This window comes from Hyposmocoma kahamanoa, unplaced genomic scaffold, assembly GCF_003589595.1.
Source record: "Hyposmocoma kahamanoa isolate Upper Pololo Valley unplaced genomic scaffold, ASM358959v1 64, whole genome shotgun sequence".
NCBI lineage: Eukaryota > Metazoa > Arthropoda > Insecta > Lepidoptera > Cosmopterigidae > Hyposmocoma > Hyposmocoma kahamanoa.
This window is the reverse complement of record NW_020653852.1, coordinates 20,052,018-20,068,536: the sequence shown is the minus strand read 5'-3', so window position 1 is coordinate 20,068,536 and position 16,519 is coordinate 20,052,018. Positions and strand designations below refer to the sequence as shown.

General features: G+C 36.6%; 2 protein-coding genes across 2 annotated transcripts; one reads left to right on the top strand and one right to left on the bottom strand.

Annotated features, from left to right (window-relative positions):
* Positions 1–1,800: 1,800 nt before the first annotated feature.
* Positions 1,801–2,707, top strand: LOC113231106. The gene is made up of 2 exons (XM_026465279.1): positions 1,801–1,942; positions 2,541–2,707. Exons 1-2 carry the CDS (start codon positions 1,801–1,803, stop codon positions 2,705–2,707), a joined length of 309 nt encoding a protein of 102 aa, XP_026321064.1.
* Positions 2,708–7,163: 4,456 nt separating this feature from the next.
* LOC113231105 lies at positions 7,164–11,869 on the bottom strand. Its single transcript, XM_026465278.1, has 3 exons — positions 11,058–11,869; positions 9,561–9,694; positions 7,164–7,369 (listed from the first exon to the last, which is right to left on the bottom strand). The coding sequence occupies exons 1-3, from the start codon at positions 11,777–11,779 to the stop codon at positions 7,164–7,166; spliced, it is 1,062 nt and encodes a 353-aa protein (XP_026321063.1). The 5' UTR covers positions 11,780–11,869.
* Between the last annotated feature and the right edge of the window lie 4,650 nt (positions 11,870–16,519).

Sequence of the window (16,519 nt, the reverse complement as noted above, 5' to 3'; positions counted from 1 at the left end):
GAAGTAAATATTAATTATCTTTTTCAGATTCTCCTCATATGTGTAATTAACATAATCGATTTGGTTAATTTATTAAATCTCGCCATTCGAGTTCTATTTGGAACGCTGGTAAGATACACAAAATACTTATTTATTATAATTCTTATAACAAAGATCGAAATGCTAAGAAAATTCATTCCTTCGGGCTGGATTCGAACTGGCACCCTCTGCCAATTTACGAATTTTTCTTTTGCAGACCTTTGTTTCTGGTTTAACTTTTTTGCCGTAGCGATTTCTGTGAGAAAACTATTTCTTTTCAATCAGTTCACAACAAATCGATCATTGAATAATTGTAACAAACTAGATTGAATAAAATTTCATAAAAATAGTTGTATATATCATCGTGACATTCAATAAACTTAAATATTACTTTTTTACTATTAATAATTTCAGAGAGAGTACTAAAGAGTAAGTCACGTCAGTACGTGGAATTACATATAATTACCAAGTTTTATTAAAACCGGTTACCGGAAAGTGCGCAAACCCGGATTCATCACCTAGTTCGCCACTATAAGGGACTTGACACGGGAGATAATAAAAATCGGTTCTCACTACTCAAAGTATATTGAGAGAAAAAACGCCTTGAATTGGAGAATAGCAAAATCAACCATTAAAATATTTGCTCCTTATAATAAAATTTAGGCGCTATTTATAAAAATAAATCTTGAATGATTTTGTTCAAAATTAAATGGGACCACTATGGAGGTACCTCTTTCCAACAAAAAAAGAATCATGAAAATCGGTTCACAAACACCGGAGTTATCGCGTAACATACATACAAAAAAAACATACAGTCAAATTGAGAACCTCCTCCTTTTTGAAGACGGTTAAAAATTACATTTTATTATTTTGTCTAAAACAATACATGGAAGCTAATTATACAATAAAGTTGTCAATGTCACTGTGTTTGAAGATCATAAGTTGTAACAAAGTACTTTCTAGTGTGAGTATCATTCATTTATTTAAAAGTCCACGGTCTCTCGCACTCCACCAATTTTCATAGAAAAGTCAAATGTTAAATATACTTATTATATAAAAAGCAAATACTAAGAAAAATGCTTCAGTCGATATTGAGGCGACAGATGCTAGTTCGTGTTCAGTCAGTCGTAATTTTTCTTTGCGTTTGTTTCATCTTTGTGTCAATATTAATAAGAAATTAATCAAATCAGTCAATCAGTCAAATATCCAGTGACGGGAGGACAAGTCGTGCGCCTGATGGTAAGCTACACGCCTGTCCATAACAGTTGTGGTGCCACTCAGCTCTTTAAATCTCAAAAAGATCTGAGGCGCACTACCACTGCGCCCGTCACCCTGAGACATAAGTTGACAAGTCCTGTGTAATTTCACCAGCACCCTTACCCTTCCAAACCGGAACACAGTAATGCTAACATTATTGCTTGGCTGTAGAAATAGATAACTTGGCAGTACTTCCCTGGACGAACTCTTTCACCAGGAGCTTTACTGCTACTAATTGTTCAAAAAAAATAAATATTGTAAATCGGTACCACCAATTATCACTACGCCTACTTTATTTTTTGGGCATGTTTTGTTTTTATCTGTCATTTTTGCAAACAACCATATTTTTTCCTAATATTTATGCTCCACGAATTTTGTGAAAAAAAAAATAAAGAAACAAAAAACAGAATTTGTGAAAAAAAAGCAACAAAAACAGAACAGGTCAAAAAATTAAGTTGGCGTAGATCGAAATACATATCTTTTCTGTTATTCAAAAAATTTTAGATTCAGAGTAACTATGGGATAATGGTGTTTCTAACGAGCATACTTCGCCTCCTGGTTATCTGCACTAACATGCACACTTTGGTACATCGATGTGAGAAGGTATACAGACAGAATGACCGCATCATTGAAAGCATTGACGATTTGATAATTTGTAGAAAAGCCAGTAAGTAAATGGACCAAGTAACTTTTCTGTGTCTACCCATATACAAGCAAAGGTATTTATTTATTTATCTGATATTGCACATGTACATATCAAAAAGGTCTTAAAATAAAATTTTGTATTGAACACAACCCAGTCAGGGTAATGCAAGTAAGCTTAAAACTAAATACATAAATTATTCATAAATTTCAATTCATTATTTTAAAATCAAAGTAAACGCGTGAGCTTTCCGTGAGTCCTTCTTTTATTTTTCACTCATAAACTCATTTACCGAATAAGATATTGTGCTTCTACGCCGAGGTCAGGCCTCAGCTAAAGATATTTCTAGAATATATCAAGGACTCATGGATATACTGGACATACTTCCAGTAGAGCTGGCAGGACCACACTCGACCAGCGCGAGCGCAGGCATAAAGCGCGTGATACTGCTATTCTCGATAGAGATCTCGCGTTTTATGACGCTCTCGCGCAAGTCGCGCCCTGTTGTGCTAGCCCTAGGGAGGATAGTAGATAACTATTTAGCCACCTGTGGGTTTTTAATTGTCTAAGTACCGGATTGTACGTAAAAAACGATTAACTAAAGTTTTTTTTTTTTTTTCAGAGGAAGAAACAGTAGTACCACTAAAAGAACTACGTAAGCTAATATCTTCGAGACCAATACAATTCCACACAGGGCACTTTTTTCCAATCGATTACACTCTTCTTAGTGCTATGACGTCAGTTGTAGTCACTTACACAATTATATATTTGCAAAATTTACAAACTTAAATTTAGTGAAAGTGTAGAAGGAATAAATAGTCTTCAATCTGTGCAGGCTAGTTTCACCTGTAGATAATTAGTTGTGTGTTGTAGAACGATTTGGGAACTCGTTATATAAAGTAATAGAATGACGCACTATATAACCGGAAATAGAGACGAAATGGCCCTTATTTCGTCCTCGTATCCATCCCTGGCAACTCACCAGGCAAATGGCTCTTATATCACTTTTAAATGTCAACTCTCGTTTGCGCTGAAATCACAAATTAGAAAGCTCAAATAGTAGAGCGCCAACAACTTACCTGTGTGTACGTCTCAGTATATTTCAAAAATATTCTGTATTTATTGTAATAAAGATAATATCGCTAACTATGGGGAGCTGCTCCATTCGAGTTGTGGGAAAAACAGCAAAACATTTAATTACAAAACAAACGGAATCATATTTCATCAGTAATTAAACATTATATATGTAATTTTTCAAATTTCGTCCATTATAGCAAAGCTCAAGTAAACTGGTCGATTTGAAGTGAAACAATTGACGCCACTCATTCATTCGAATCGATCATTTCGAATTCGGGCTGGCCAATCGAAGCGCAGTTGTCACCGTAATGATTCGGCAGAATAGTTCTGAAACAAATTAAATGACATTTTGTCTCTACTTCTGGTTATATATCTACTTGATAAGCGGTGACGAATAGCGTGTAAGCGAATGAACAAAGAACTGTTATTTTTATTCCATACACTTCAATGCGACATATTATTAAAGCTTAGTTGCGATAGTATGGCGAACTGTAGCATTCGTCACTACCATAGATATAGATTATAACATTTTTGTAAAAAAAATCGACCTGAAAAGTTCGTGGAATTACATCTATTTGCCAAGTTTTATTGAAATGGGTTACCGGAAAGTGTGCGACACCGGATTCATCGCCTAGTTTGCTACCCTTAGAGGTGTAATATTTTCTTCAAATTTAAGTAGGATCAAAACTGAGGTATCCTTTATCCAAAAAAAATCTAGAAAATCGGTTCACAAATGCCTGAGTAATATAAAATAATAAATACAGTCGAATTGCGAACCTCCTCCTATTTGAAGTCGGTTAAAAAGAAGGTGTACAAACCTGTTATAGTTATATAAGGTGCTTATAAATTAGGTACTGATAATTTTTGAGTCACCAGTTTGTGCATCAGAAGGTAATCAAGGTAATGAAGGTAAAACATAAATGTAAATCTTATGGACTTTTTATGCGATTTTTTTATTACGGTTGTATAAAAAATATATTTTTAACCCAACATAGTCTACAAATTGTATAATATAATATGTTACAAATTGGAAATGAAACTATTTTTCTCGGGTCTGAATCGCGTAAATTTGTTTTTTCAAACAGGCTCCTTACAAGTCCCGTGTCCACGACTAACTGAAATGGTAAAGTCATGACCCAATTATGTCTAATATTGATATAAACCGAATTGTAGTTACAAAAGTTATTAATTTAAATAACTTTTTTTTTTAATTTACCAAAAATCTGTCAAATTTACGCTACAAGTACACGATTTGCAAAATATTTTATTTTAACAATATTAATTTCATTTCCAAAGAGTATTTATTATTCGCGAACAAGATAATATGAACCGTGATATTGATATTATTTTTCGCTCTAATAGTGTATTGGCCGGTGATAGTGAAAAAGCATTAAAAGATAACATTGAATAATATTAACACACACCAAGCTTCATACTATTAACAGGGCGTGTTTAGTAATCAACTCATTTTCTTATATATCTCAAAGAACTAATAAGGACTTAATTGCAATTATCTTACTTCAAAGCAATTATAATGACGTAAGTAATTATCTCTAAAAGTAAACGTACGTAATTTAATAGCACCATGTATGTATTTATAAAAACCAATCTATTTAAATAGTGACATATTTCGTTATTATTAGTGCAACTGTAGTTTTTATTGCGATTGTCTTCATACACATTTCGAACTAACTCTCTGTAATTGATTTAATAAAGTGTTCGAGCACATTTTAATTTTTTCTTGTTTAGAACAAAAACCCAATCCCATTCATACAGGTCACATAGACACCCAAATGTATCTGAAAACCGCTTGAATGTGATTAAAAGTCTATTCTTAATGTGTTTTGTAGCAGTAGAGGTCCTTGTGCAAGAGTTCGTCCAGGGAAGTACTGCCACCTTACTTATTTATTTTCTACCATCCAGCAGTAATATGAGTATTATTGCATTTTGGCTTTGAAGGGTAAGGGTATCGGAAATTACACGCACATGGGACTTGTCAACTTATGTCTCAGGTTGGCAGGCGCAATGGCTGTTGTTCAGATATTTACAACTTTACAACTGTTATGGACAGGCACGTCTCTTACCACCATGCGCTCGACTTGTTCGTCTCGTCGTCACTTGTCATAAAAAAGGTTAAAATCAAAAATTTTTAGAAATATGGTCGACATATAAAATAATTAGCTAAAAGCAAAAAAAAATAAAAATAAATACGGCTTTGTCCGATGGCTCCTTAATGAATTGCGAAACATAATTTTTGTTTTAGATTTTTCGTGGTATAAAATAAATAACATCGCTCCAATTACTTTTTCATAGAAATTAAAAATGTTAAGAATTTCTGCTTACTTATCAAAATATTACTTGGAATTATTTCAAATAAAATGTAGACAGGCGTCTCGCCTCGTATTATATATTGGATTATAGATGCAAAGAAAATACAGAATGGACTTTTTAAGGTGAAAAACACCTGTATTTGATATTAATTTTGTCCCTTGTGAGGTATACAATTGAGTCCTAGCACAGTATGAAAGGTAAAAAAAGAATGCACAGTCTTTGTCATGTTTTCCTACTAGTTAAAAATGAAAATTTCATAAAAGGAAAACCAATTAATTGGATTTCAAGCTGCACCGAACGCCAATAATTGGACTCCCTGCAGTACCAGTCTGTAAAAGGACGTTTGGAATTCATTAAAGTGTCATTAACAAAGCCATAAAGGAATATTAATTTGCAAACTTTCAAAGCCGAAGGGCGTCTTTATTTTCTCGACGATGTTTATTAACAGAAATAGTTATATAGGTACTTACCGTGACTATTTTGTACCAGGTTAAAGAAGGGATACCTATATTTAAAGTGTTATGTTGAAATACTCCTGAACTCAAAACCACTCGCAACCGTTTAGAAGTGGCAAAAATATACTTCCGGACACATAATTCGAGCCACCTCGCATTTTTGTCTTAAAATCTTAGAATACAAAAGTAGTCTTATCGTCGAAGACAAAGTTTTCCCCCGGTTTTGTAAATCCAAATTTCCAACATGGATTTATGGAAAAGGCGTTTAGTATACTAATTTCAAAATTCCTTTATAGTTTTTGATCAATCAAACATTGTTTAAGCGGAGGGCATTTAACACTGAAAATGCGAGGTGGCTCGAATTATGTGTCCGGGAGTGTATTAAAAAGCACAGATGACGTGCGGTAAACCGATTCAGTTTCAGCCAGTAAGCCTTTGTACACGGAAACAATTCAGTAACGCAGTATAACGCGCGTTTATGAAACGCGCGTTTCCTGCGCGTAGGCGCTATAGACGACTGCGGATGGCGAAGCGACGCAGTGGGTGAACACGCGCTCCTCTCCCGGTCCTTTCCTCAGCCTAGCAACGCAACGTCGTTGTTGAACCAAGTCCTTTTATCCATAGTTCCAAGATTCATGTGTCGTACTTGCTCAATCGGAATATTCCGCGATGATTCACCCCGACAGTATGCTCTTCTGGCCAGAAAGCATCCAGTATTATTTATTATTGAGACATTCTAGACAACCTTAGGTTTGTGACTTAGTTTACGGGAGCTTTCAGCTCATCCATTTGTTCGGTGGCGCAGTCAAGGCATCACCATTCAACGGTTTTTATGATTTCAAGTGACGGACGGGACAAGCAAGTCGTGCAACTGGTAGTAATTGACAGGCCACCCGTAACAGTTGCAATACCACTCAGAGCTTTAAGTTATAAAGATCTGATGGGCACTACCACACGTCCATTACGAGACAAAGTTGACCTTGTTGACACCTTCAAAATCGAAACGCAGTTATGCTTCCATTACTATTTGACGGCAGGAATAGATAATGGCAGTACTTCCTTCGAAGAACCTCAAGGAACTCCAGTGCTACTAACTACAACTACTTACTAAATATACGTTGGAAAAAAAAGATTTGTACCTAATTAAGATTTCAAAAGCGATATCTCGTGAATTCTATTTGATGTGACAATTTTATTCAAAGAATTTTACAATTCTATAAATCCAATATCCAAGTGTTTGTTCAGTATCTCTGTTTCAGACTTACCTCCACAATTCATAATTTAATTCTCAATAAAATTGAGTTTTCCGTAGAAATAAATTACCTATTTACTTGGATCAATAAAGAAAATAACATAGAAATGCAAAATATTTTATTAAAAAATTATATCCAACTTTTTGAGTGCGAGTACAAAGTAAAATTATAAACAATGGGACAATATTTTTTAGCAATTTCAGCGAGCAGAGAATTGTTAGGAATATGATACAGGTTTGGTTCGTCTACAACGCGATACGCGTAAGCTTGTGGTGGGGACTCTGCTGGGTCTGAATACTTTACAGTATGGATTTTCAAATTAAGAAGTCGCAGTTCTGTAAATAAAAATGTTACATCGTATGACTTTGTAGCCTTTTTTAGGTTTACCTCACGTTGCCGTCCGCTTGCGACGCAACGCGACGCGGCGATTTATTAAACGAGCAATGCAACATTTTTTTTCATACAATATGAACTTTATATTCTACAAAATAAATCAACATTCCTTTAAACAAAAAAATGAAAACGAAGATGCAGCAAGAGACGGCAGACGGAGACGGACGTACTTTATAAAATGCAATGTAGGTATTTTAAAGCGTATTCTTTAGTGAATACGGTATTATTTCTTTTATCAAAAGAGTAAAGCAGCGCTGCGTCGCACTGCACCGCGTTGCGCAGCGCATCGCAGTCAGCGAATGCCGCCACGGGCAATTCAAAGTGTAACATAGCTTCCTAACAATAAGGTATATACCTATTTCTTTCAAGGGCAGACTGTGTAGTAGATGCAATGCAGTATAGAATTTCGTTTCTACGAAATAATAATCTGAGTACAGAGTACTAAAAAAACCGAAGTTTTATTGAAATATCCCCTAGTTCGCCACTATACAGGACTTGACACTGGAGATAATAAAAATAGGTTCTCACTACGACACTACTCAAAGTATATTGAGAGAAAAACGCCTTGAACTGGAGAAATAGCAAAATCAACCATTAAAGTAATTGCTCCTAAATTAAAGTTTAGGCGCTATTTATAAAAATGAATTTTCATGCGTGAACAGCCACCCTTCGAGGTGGATGATTTTCTTCAAAATGAAATGGGACCCACTATGGAAGACCCCCTTTCCAACAAAAAACGAATCATGAAAATCGGTTCACAAATACCGGAGTTATCGCGTAACATACATACAAAAAAAGAAAAAAGAACATACAGTCGAATTGAAAACCTCCTTTTTTGAAGTCGGTTAAAAAGGGTATTCCATTGAGTGCAAAGTAAAAGACGCGCTGCGTCGCGCTGCGCCGCGCAGCCTCATGTCACCGGCTTGTGCCACTCCGGGCAATACAAAGTGTAACATAACTTCTCAACAATAAGGTATATTTCATAGAAAGGCAGACGTCGGCTGACCGACATTTGGCTGCTTAGCGCGAACTTTGGAAATAGCAATGGAATATAGAAATTCATGTCTCCTAAATAAAGCGAATATTTCTTCTCACGGAAATCTGCTTTACGAATGGGTGGTCATATTTAAGCAATTACTATTTGTAGATTTCACAAGCATATAAAATGTAATAGTACAGATAAGACGTCCTCTGTGGCCTAACAGATTGCACTGTTCAGTTCTGTGGGTTTAGTTGCCGCTAGGACCAATTTGGGAAATTAACTTTCTTAATTGTTTCTGGTCTGGTGTTCTTTTTACTTACTGCACAGCGGAATTCTGAATATGAAAATTTAATTTAGGCATTTTTGAGATAAACCACTAATCTCGATAGTCTTCGCCATTTAATACCGATATTTGGGGAAGCATTTTCACTGGAAACACGCTGAGTAGGGTACGATAGACATGAAAACGGATAAATGGTGAAAAAATATACAATTATGAAAAGAATTTTGACCCCATGCTGTGTTGCGCCGCTGATAGGGATATAGATAGATATTACGTCTCTTAAATGGATGTCATGGTCCATCATTTGTGCTGATCATACATCTGGTATCGCATATCCGTAAAAAAGGCTGTCTGACAACTTAAAATTTTAAATAGAATTTTGATCTACTCCAGTTGGGCCATTTTACAACAAATTCCCAATGTGAAATCAGTCAAATTATTTGAAAGCCAGTCTGAAATTTAGAGTTAATTCTCAAGTCCAACATCATTTGTGAAACCCAGTGCCTTTGCGTGACTCTTTCGGATTTGAAGTTCAAAATTGGTTTCTGAATTTCTAGGATTTAACATTGATGAATATTAAACTTATTCGATAAGTAGTAGTAATTAACTGTTTAGGCTAGGGATCTGTCACTCGTGTGATTTTCGAGCACAAAACGGAAGATTGACTTCTTTTTACTCTGGTCTGGATTCATTTGGTCTAAATATCGATACAAAGGCTACATCAAGATCTATGGACACTGGTGCGAGTGGAGTAAGCGAAAGGGGAATGTTAGAAGCGTGACTAGTGTTAGATGTGTAGATTCATAGTCTCTCACTAGCAAGAGAAAGCAGTGATGGTATGTGTGTATTGAAGTAAGACTTATTTTACCCTTGCATTTCTGTATAGTAAGCACGTTGCGAACTGTATTCGATGTGTTATAGCATAGTTTTCTAAGAGCATGCGTGATAGCTTCAGATATGTTTAAGTCATCATCTTTCAGATCTTGTAAAATTGGTAGCGATCTGAAAAGTTTCAAAATGATAAAAGCATTATTATATTATAGTATACCTATATACTTGCCTATTTTTTTTTTTTTAACGGGGAGGAAAAATTTATGGATACCCCTGAGCCCAGGGAGACTCAGGGGTTATGTGGGGACTCTCCCTCCACACTGGAAGGCCTACTCCACTAAAACCCCCCCGGGTTTCCCTCTCGCCGGTTGAGTCGGCGCCGTGGGATCAGTGAACATTCACCACGACGCCGCCCGGCCGCCCTAGCTTGCGCCAGGGCTCCCGCGCCAACGGAGGGACGAGTCGGTTGTCCTCCGACCCGCCCCCCAGACGAGTGAGGCCGTGCAATGCAGGCTCCGGAGTCCCTGTCCAGAGCCCGCTGGTCTCACTAGGGGATCAGGCGAGCAGCGAACTGCCTTCGCCTTCTCCTCGTACGTCTGCGCCGGAGCGGGTGCGCGTCCGCCGCGTCCTCGCGCACCCGCTCCGCAGCCTCCTTTTGCGACATAACCTCTGTGCAAAAGGAGGCCATCGCCTCCCAGGACTCCTCGCTATCGAGCATGGCGGCAACCACGCTCGGCAACGAGAGGTCCTGCCCTATAGTCCCCGTCAGAGTGCGGCGCTGCTCATCCCACCGGCTACACACCTGTAGGGTGTGCTGCGCGGTGTCATCCGCAGCGCCGCACTCGTGGCACGACGGGGACGGTTCCCTCCTCGCCACCTTGTGCAGGTAGTGACCGAAGCAGCCGTGCCCGGTCAGCACCTGCACAAGGTGGTACGACAGTGGCCCGTGAGACCGGTTTACCCAATCTACGAGGACAGGGCGAATCGCCTCTATGGTACGAGCACCATAGGGGGGATCCGCCAAGCCCTCTTTCCACCGGTCCCGCATGCGCTGCGCCGCGAGGCGGCGCTCCCGCTCCACCTCTTGGGGAGCGGGTCGCTCACCTCGGTCCCTCATTCCCCGCCGGTAGGTGCGGACCTCCGCCAGGACCTCGGCTTCGAGGTCCCACGGCGGAGTACCGGCGAGGACGCATGCGGCAGCGCAGGCCACCGTCATGTACGCCCTGCACATTCGCAGGGCGACCACCCTACGTTTTTTCACACCTGAGGAAGCGGTTTATGCATTTAAAAGGTTTTTATTGGAGCTACCTACCTCAATTAGAGTGGAAGAAGTGTTTCGAAGGTTGATTTAAATGCATGCACTACTTAAATTGATTTTCTGGGATAAATATTTGTTATTGTTCTCTAATCCCGAAATATAAAAGGCAGCCCTTAGATATCTGTGTATACGACACAGATATCTCAGCATCATAACCCGCAGTTTTATTACGATCAACCGAGTATAGTAGCTACAACCAGAGTAGAATTTACTTACTCGATACTTCTCTTGATTATTTCATCTTTGTTCTGACTAAAAGCCATAACAGCAGAGCTCACCAAGTCATGATGTTCCATAACAAGCCATTTATTCCCGTCATGAATTCGATCAGTGACAATCACATCCATGTCAATGATTCTTCCTCCATAATTGAACAGCGTCGCTAACTTTAACATATTTTCGACTTTTTTATATCTTCTCATACCACGATTTAACACACTGTTTTCAAAAGGTCCAATGACGTCTTTAAAAGGAGTGGCATTTAAATGTTTTTCAATTTGTATTTTAACAAATTCCACATTACCATGGTGTATTATTTGACTAATAATAGTTTGCTGACATGAGCAGAACGACAAAGGTTTATTGAAAAGAACGTTCACCTTTTTTGTAGGATAAGCAACTGAAGCCGCTTCTATAGCACAAAGATAAGCAGGTTTCAAATTTAAGTGGCAAGATGTATAATGCAAAAACACGTCATCAGGAAATGAGTTATTCAAGTATGGTCCATTGTAATCATCATTGACGTTTTTATCAAAATAACAACTGACATCATCAGGTAGATATTGATAAAATGAAAACATGAAGTCCATCGAATTGATGAACACGGAAAAAAAACTTGATAGCATATAGCTTGTCAGGAATAATATTAACGTTATGTAAAATAGACGTTTCACTGTGATCTTTCGAAACATAATACGCATTTTTCTAAAAGAAGTCATAGGATATATAATATAATAAATACTAATAAAATATAGTAAATTGACGAATATCAACTTCAAAAAGTATTATAATTATTATTTCGTTTATGGCGGCCACTATAGGTTTGTGCCTTATTTTATAAGAATATTATAAAAACTATGACGGTAAATCAATAGCAAAATTATTCAACTTCAACTTGAATGCTATTATTTCCATGAATGGAATAGAATGAAATATTTTCAACTTCAACAAGACATTGATGGCAATGATGGCAATCGATTATTTCTTAGACTTTTTTCCTTAGACTATGGAAACTAAAGGACATGTTATGTTGACATATATAAATCAGACGTTATATGTATATGATGCATTTCGATATTGAAAACATAAACATGTTATTGTCTTTGTTTAACTCTTGCATGCCATCTTAAGCTAAAAGAGATAGCATTACATTGGTCTGTGTCAAACACAGGAATCGAAAATACATTACGTCATCTTAAATGCCAATCGTGTCCATTTCGCAGTACATGAGGTACATGATACGGTTGTCAAAGGGAAGTTCATCAAATCTCAAAACAAATGTTTTTCCAAGTGTTTTATTGAATTATACGCATGTATTTTAATAAAATGGACATAAATGTTGACAGTGAGAACAATTAAGTATTAATAAAAATTCGTCGCTGCAGCTTTACGGGATGTGGCATTTGAAAAAGCGAAGATCGACCGAATATATCATTGTACAGGAACGTGTTATTTTTCTGTCTATAAATGACACAAAAGCCCAAATATCTCATGTAATTAGACATATTTAAGTAGTTTATTCATAAATCTTGCCAAATTTTGTTTTGGTTTCTTCAGATTGCCTGTTTGTTTGTATATTTTGATGATTGTTGTTAGCAATTGTTTTGAGATAGTGTTATTCTTGGAAGCGTACATATTATCGATATTCTGTTATTAAAATAATTCACTACGATGTTTTTATTATTTTATTATTATTATTTTTACTATTTCAAGTTTACCTACAAATCAAAAAAGAAAAAAGAATGGTGGGAAATCATACCGCCGTATAATAGTGCCGAATATAAACATTGAATCAAAGACCATCTTCATTTTTATTATTCGCTTCATTTTGAAAAGTCAAATTTTAACATAACTTTTAATATACCTAGATTACATGATAATGCAATTCAATCATTAGGTTTATTGGTAAATAATTTTATATTTAATTTAGATTAAACAAGACTCATTTACTAGGCATTCTCAGTTCCTGAAAACAAAATTATCCACTCGTTTCCGATTTTTTCCCACTGACAACTCTAACTACTAAAAATTCTTATTTTATAAAGCCAGCAATACAAGGACCATGTTGGTCTAACGTTGCCGAGTGAAGGCCAATACCAACGTATAGACAGCCTTGCCATCGTTCGGTGTCACTCGCCTAGCTGATCGAGTGAAGGCGAGCGCTAACATGTATAGCGCTCGTTTGACGTGGCTTGTCACAACTCGCAATCGCTCGTGACTACTTGTCTCACGTCGGAGAAGTGTCGATTTTCTGCACAAATCAAAGGCGCTCGGCCAATAGTAGTCAATTGACATTGTATAATCAGACATTTGCATGCTATTTAATATATGCAAAACATGTTTTTACTTACACTGTCTCTTGGTACATCTCCTGTTATACCATGTTTTAAGCAAATAAACGTATGATAATAATATTATTATTGATAATATTACTACTTTCATTTATTTCCAAAATTAAATGGAAGTATTAAAGATTCACTTCACTGATATTAATTCTACACCAATGCATAACTACAAAAAAGCCTACACTATTTGGAATCTGTTTAAAAATTTCTCTATGAAAATATGAATCTTAAGGTTGGAAATGTATAGGAGTTATATTTCAAAGTTTTCTCTTTTTTATATACTCTCAAATTACATTTTCTGTGCAAATTCACTTTTCGTAATATTTGAGTATATGTAAACGCAAAACAATAATTCAAAATTTCATGTGACATTCCCGGATATTCCCATATAACCTAAAATATTCCCAAATGGAATATTGATGTACTTTAATTAAATGTTTGCATGTCGATAATGACTTATCGATAGATTATAGTACGACACTAAAGAAATCCGACATTTGTTCGTTCAATTTTTGTTTAGGAATGCACGTTCATTCCGTAGTTAGGGCACTTCATTTCTTTTTTTTTTCCATATCTAAGCTTTTTTCCATCCTCTGCGGATATTTCTACAAAGAACCCATGTTCACTGTAATCTTTGGAACCAATGAAACGCGTTCTAAAATATTTTTTTCCATCCTCTAGGGCTTGAAAAAATAGTCTATAATTTGTCTATGTCAACATTTTCCAATAATCTAGCTAGGCGTGTCGCCTATGTTCATGCTGTGATTCAAACCACAGTTCTCAGGAAACACAGTTCTTCTCAGCTCTACTTTGGTAGAACTGTGTTTTCTCAACAAACAATATTTCGTTAGCATTAAAGATGTCAAAATACTAAAAAACTTTTGGTTGCTGAAACACTGCTTTTTTCCCCGCTTCGCTTTGGACCTAATGGGCTGTACTCATTATGGGGCGAGAGCGACCGGTCGGTTAGGGTGGGAGTACTTGGCACATTTCCAATCTTGTCACCTAATCATTACGCCACTGTACTGGTTTACTTATTAAGTCACGGATAAACTAACATTAAGTGCGCGTTCCTATTGTGACGTAACGTTTTATAATTCGTTGGACATCTCGACTATCTGTCGTGACTGTGTCGTAGATGTTTATCGTTGAACGACTGTCGTGTCGTGTCTAGCTGTTCCCATTAGATCGTGACGACAATTTATCGGTTCACGGTAGCCGCCTTGTCGTTTGAATGACAGAATCATTTGCTGCGATTATCTGTCGTCATATTTTAATCGAGACGTTTTATTTATCGTCTGGCGATTGTCGTTCTAGCCCTTCCCATGTCACGAGTCTGTTGTCGTACCGTCAAAAAAGTCTTGAACGACAATTCATCAGATCATCATCATCATATAGTAAATACGTGTACAAATTCATTTAAATATACAAGCCACGACACTTTAAACTGCACGACTATCTGTCGTCACGACATAATGGGAGCGAGCCCTTATTAGCTCCACAAGTTATTGCAATGACTCTCTACCATGATTACGAGTGTATTGATAGGTGTACAGTAAAATGAAGAATTCGCACCCTTGGTGTAATAAGGTCACAACTGCAAAATGCCTTTTCAGGAGAGAGTTTAAAGATACTACGAATGAAATTAGTCGACAACTTTTTTTGCTTAAATAAGAGATTATAAAATTTCACATATCGAGCCATTTCCGCCCATTTATCGTTGGCGACATTTTTACCTAAACAGCGTTTTTATCACAAAATGATATTTAAAACTATAAGGGGCAAGGACGCGTCTCGTCGTCAAAATTACATAAATAGAAATTATAGAAGTTTATTGTTAGCTCTGCTGTTTTTATATTTTAGTCTGACTGACAAACATAATGTAAGCGACCACACTTTTTATCGCAAAAGACATAGTACATCACTATTTCGTCGTTTACTTTTAAACAAAGTTTAGGCAAAAAACACTGATCGCAAGTGTTACCTTAAAACATACTACATGGTATTATAAAAAAAAAGAAAAAACGAGAAATCTTTAGATACAGATAACAAAAATATTGTAAGCGCTAAAACGGCTTAATAGGAAGAAAGAAGTTAGAAGGGTAAGGTGCTGGTAAAATTACAGGAACATGGGACTTTACAACCTGGCTCAGAGTGACGGACAGGCGCACTGGCTGTGCCCGCAGATCTTTGCGTTTTAAAGCTCCGAGCGGCATTGCAACTGTTATGGACAGGCGTGTCGCTTACCAGGTACACGACTTGTTCGTCCCTTCACTTGATATTATAAAAATATACAAAATACACGTTTGTTGTTTATATTATGACAGGATTCTAATAAATTGTAGGTAGGTAGGTATTTATGTTCCTAGTGGTCACAAGAAGAAACAACATTTTGTATACAAAGATTTTACGCGCTCGCTAGCGATAACTGTCTGTGTAATCTCATAGTAGAGGCCCAGGTTAGGTACAATTAGTCACAACAATATTAAAGTATTAAAAAAAAAAACAATTTTTAATACATTATTTATTCACATACTTAAACAAAACACAATCACAGAACTCAAAATCGCTTCTTTGCACCGTGTTATAGCTAAACTAATAAAAATAAAAGCAGTAAAGCTACAGTCAGCATTAAAATTATCTGAACATTCCTTAAAAAAAAAACCTTATCCCAATTAATTCAGGTACACTTACAAAAGACGATACAGATTCTGCTTCACCATTAAAATGTTAGTGTAATGTACAGTCAAGAGCACATCAAGCTTGACACTTTGTACTTTGGACAATTCTTATCGTAGCGTAAACAGTTGGATTTCAGTCTTTAGTGTAAAGCTTGACGTGCTCTTGACCCTATACGAATGACCACACGATGCGTTTTAGACTACTAGTATAATCAAACCTGGTTTTACAAAGGCGTAATGTGTCAGCTTACACTGAAAATGCAACAACAACGCTGTAGCCATGCGTACAATGTTTGTGTTGAAAAAATGGTCGCGCTTTTAACTTCTAAAGCTTCCAGTTAGGCAACAATTTCCGTAAATTTCTAGAAGACAAATCAATTTTAATGATAACTACAAATAGTATCATGAATCAATATCTAATAGGACTGCTAAT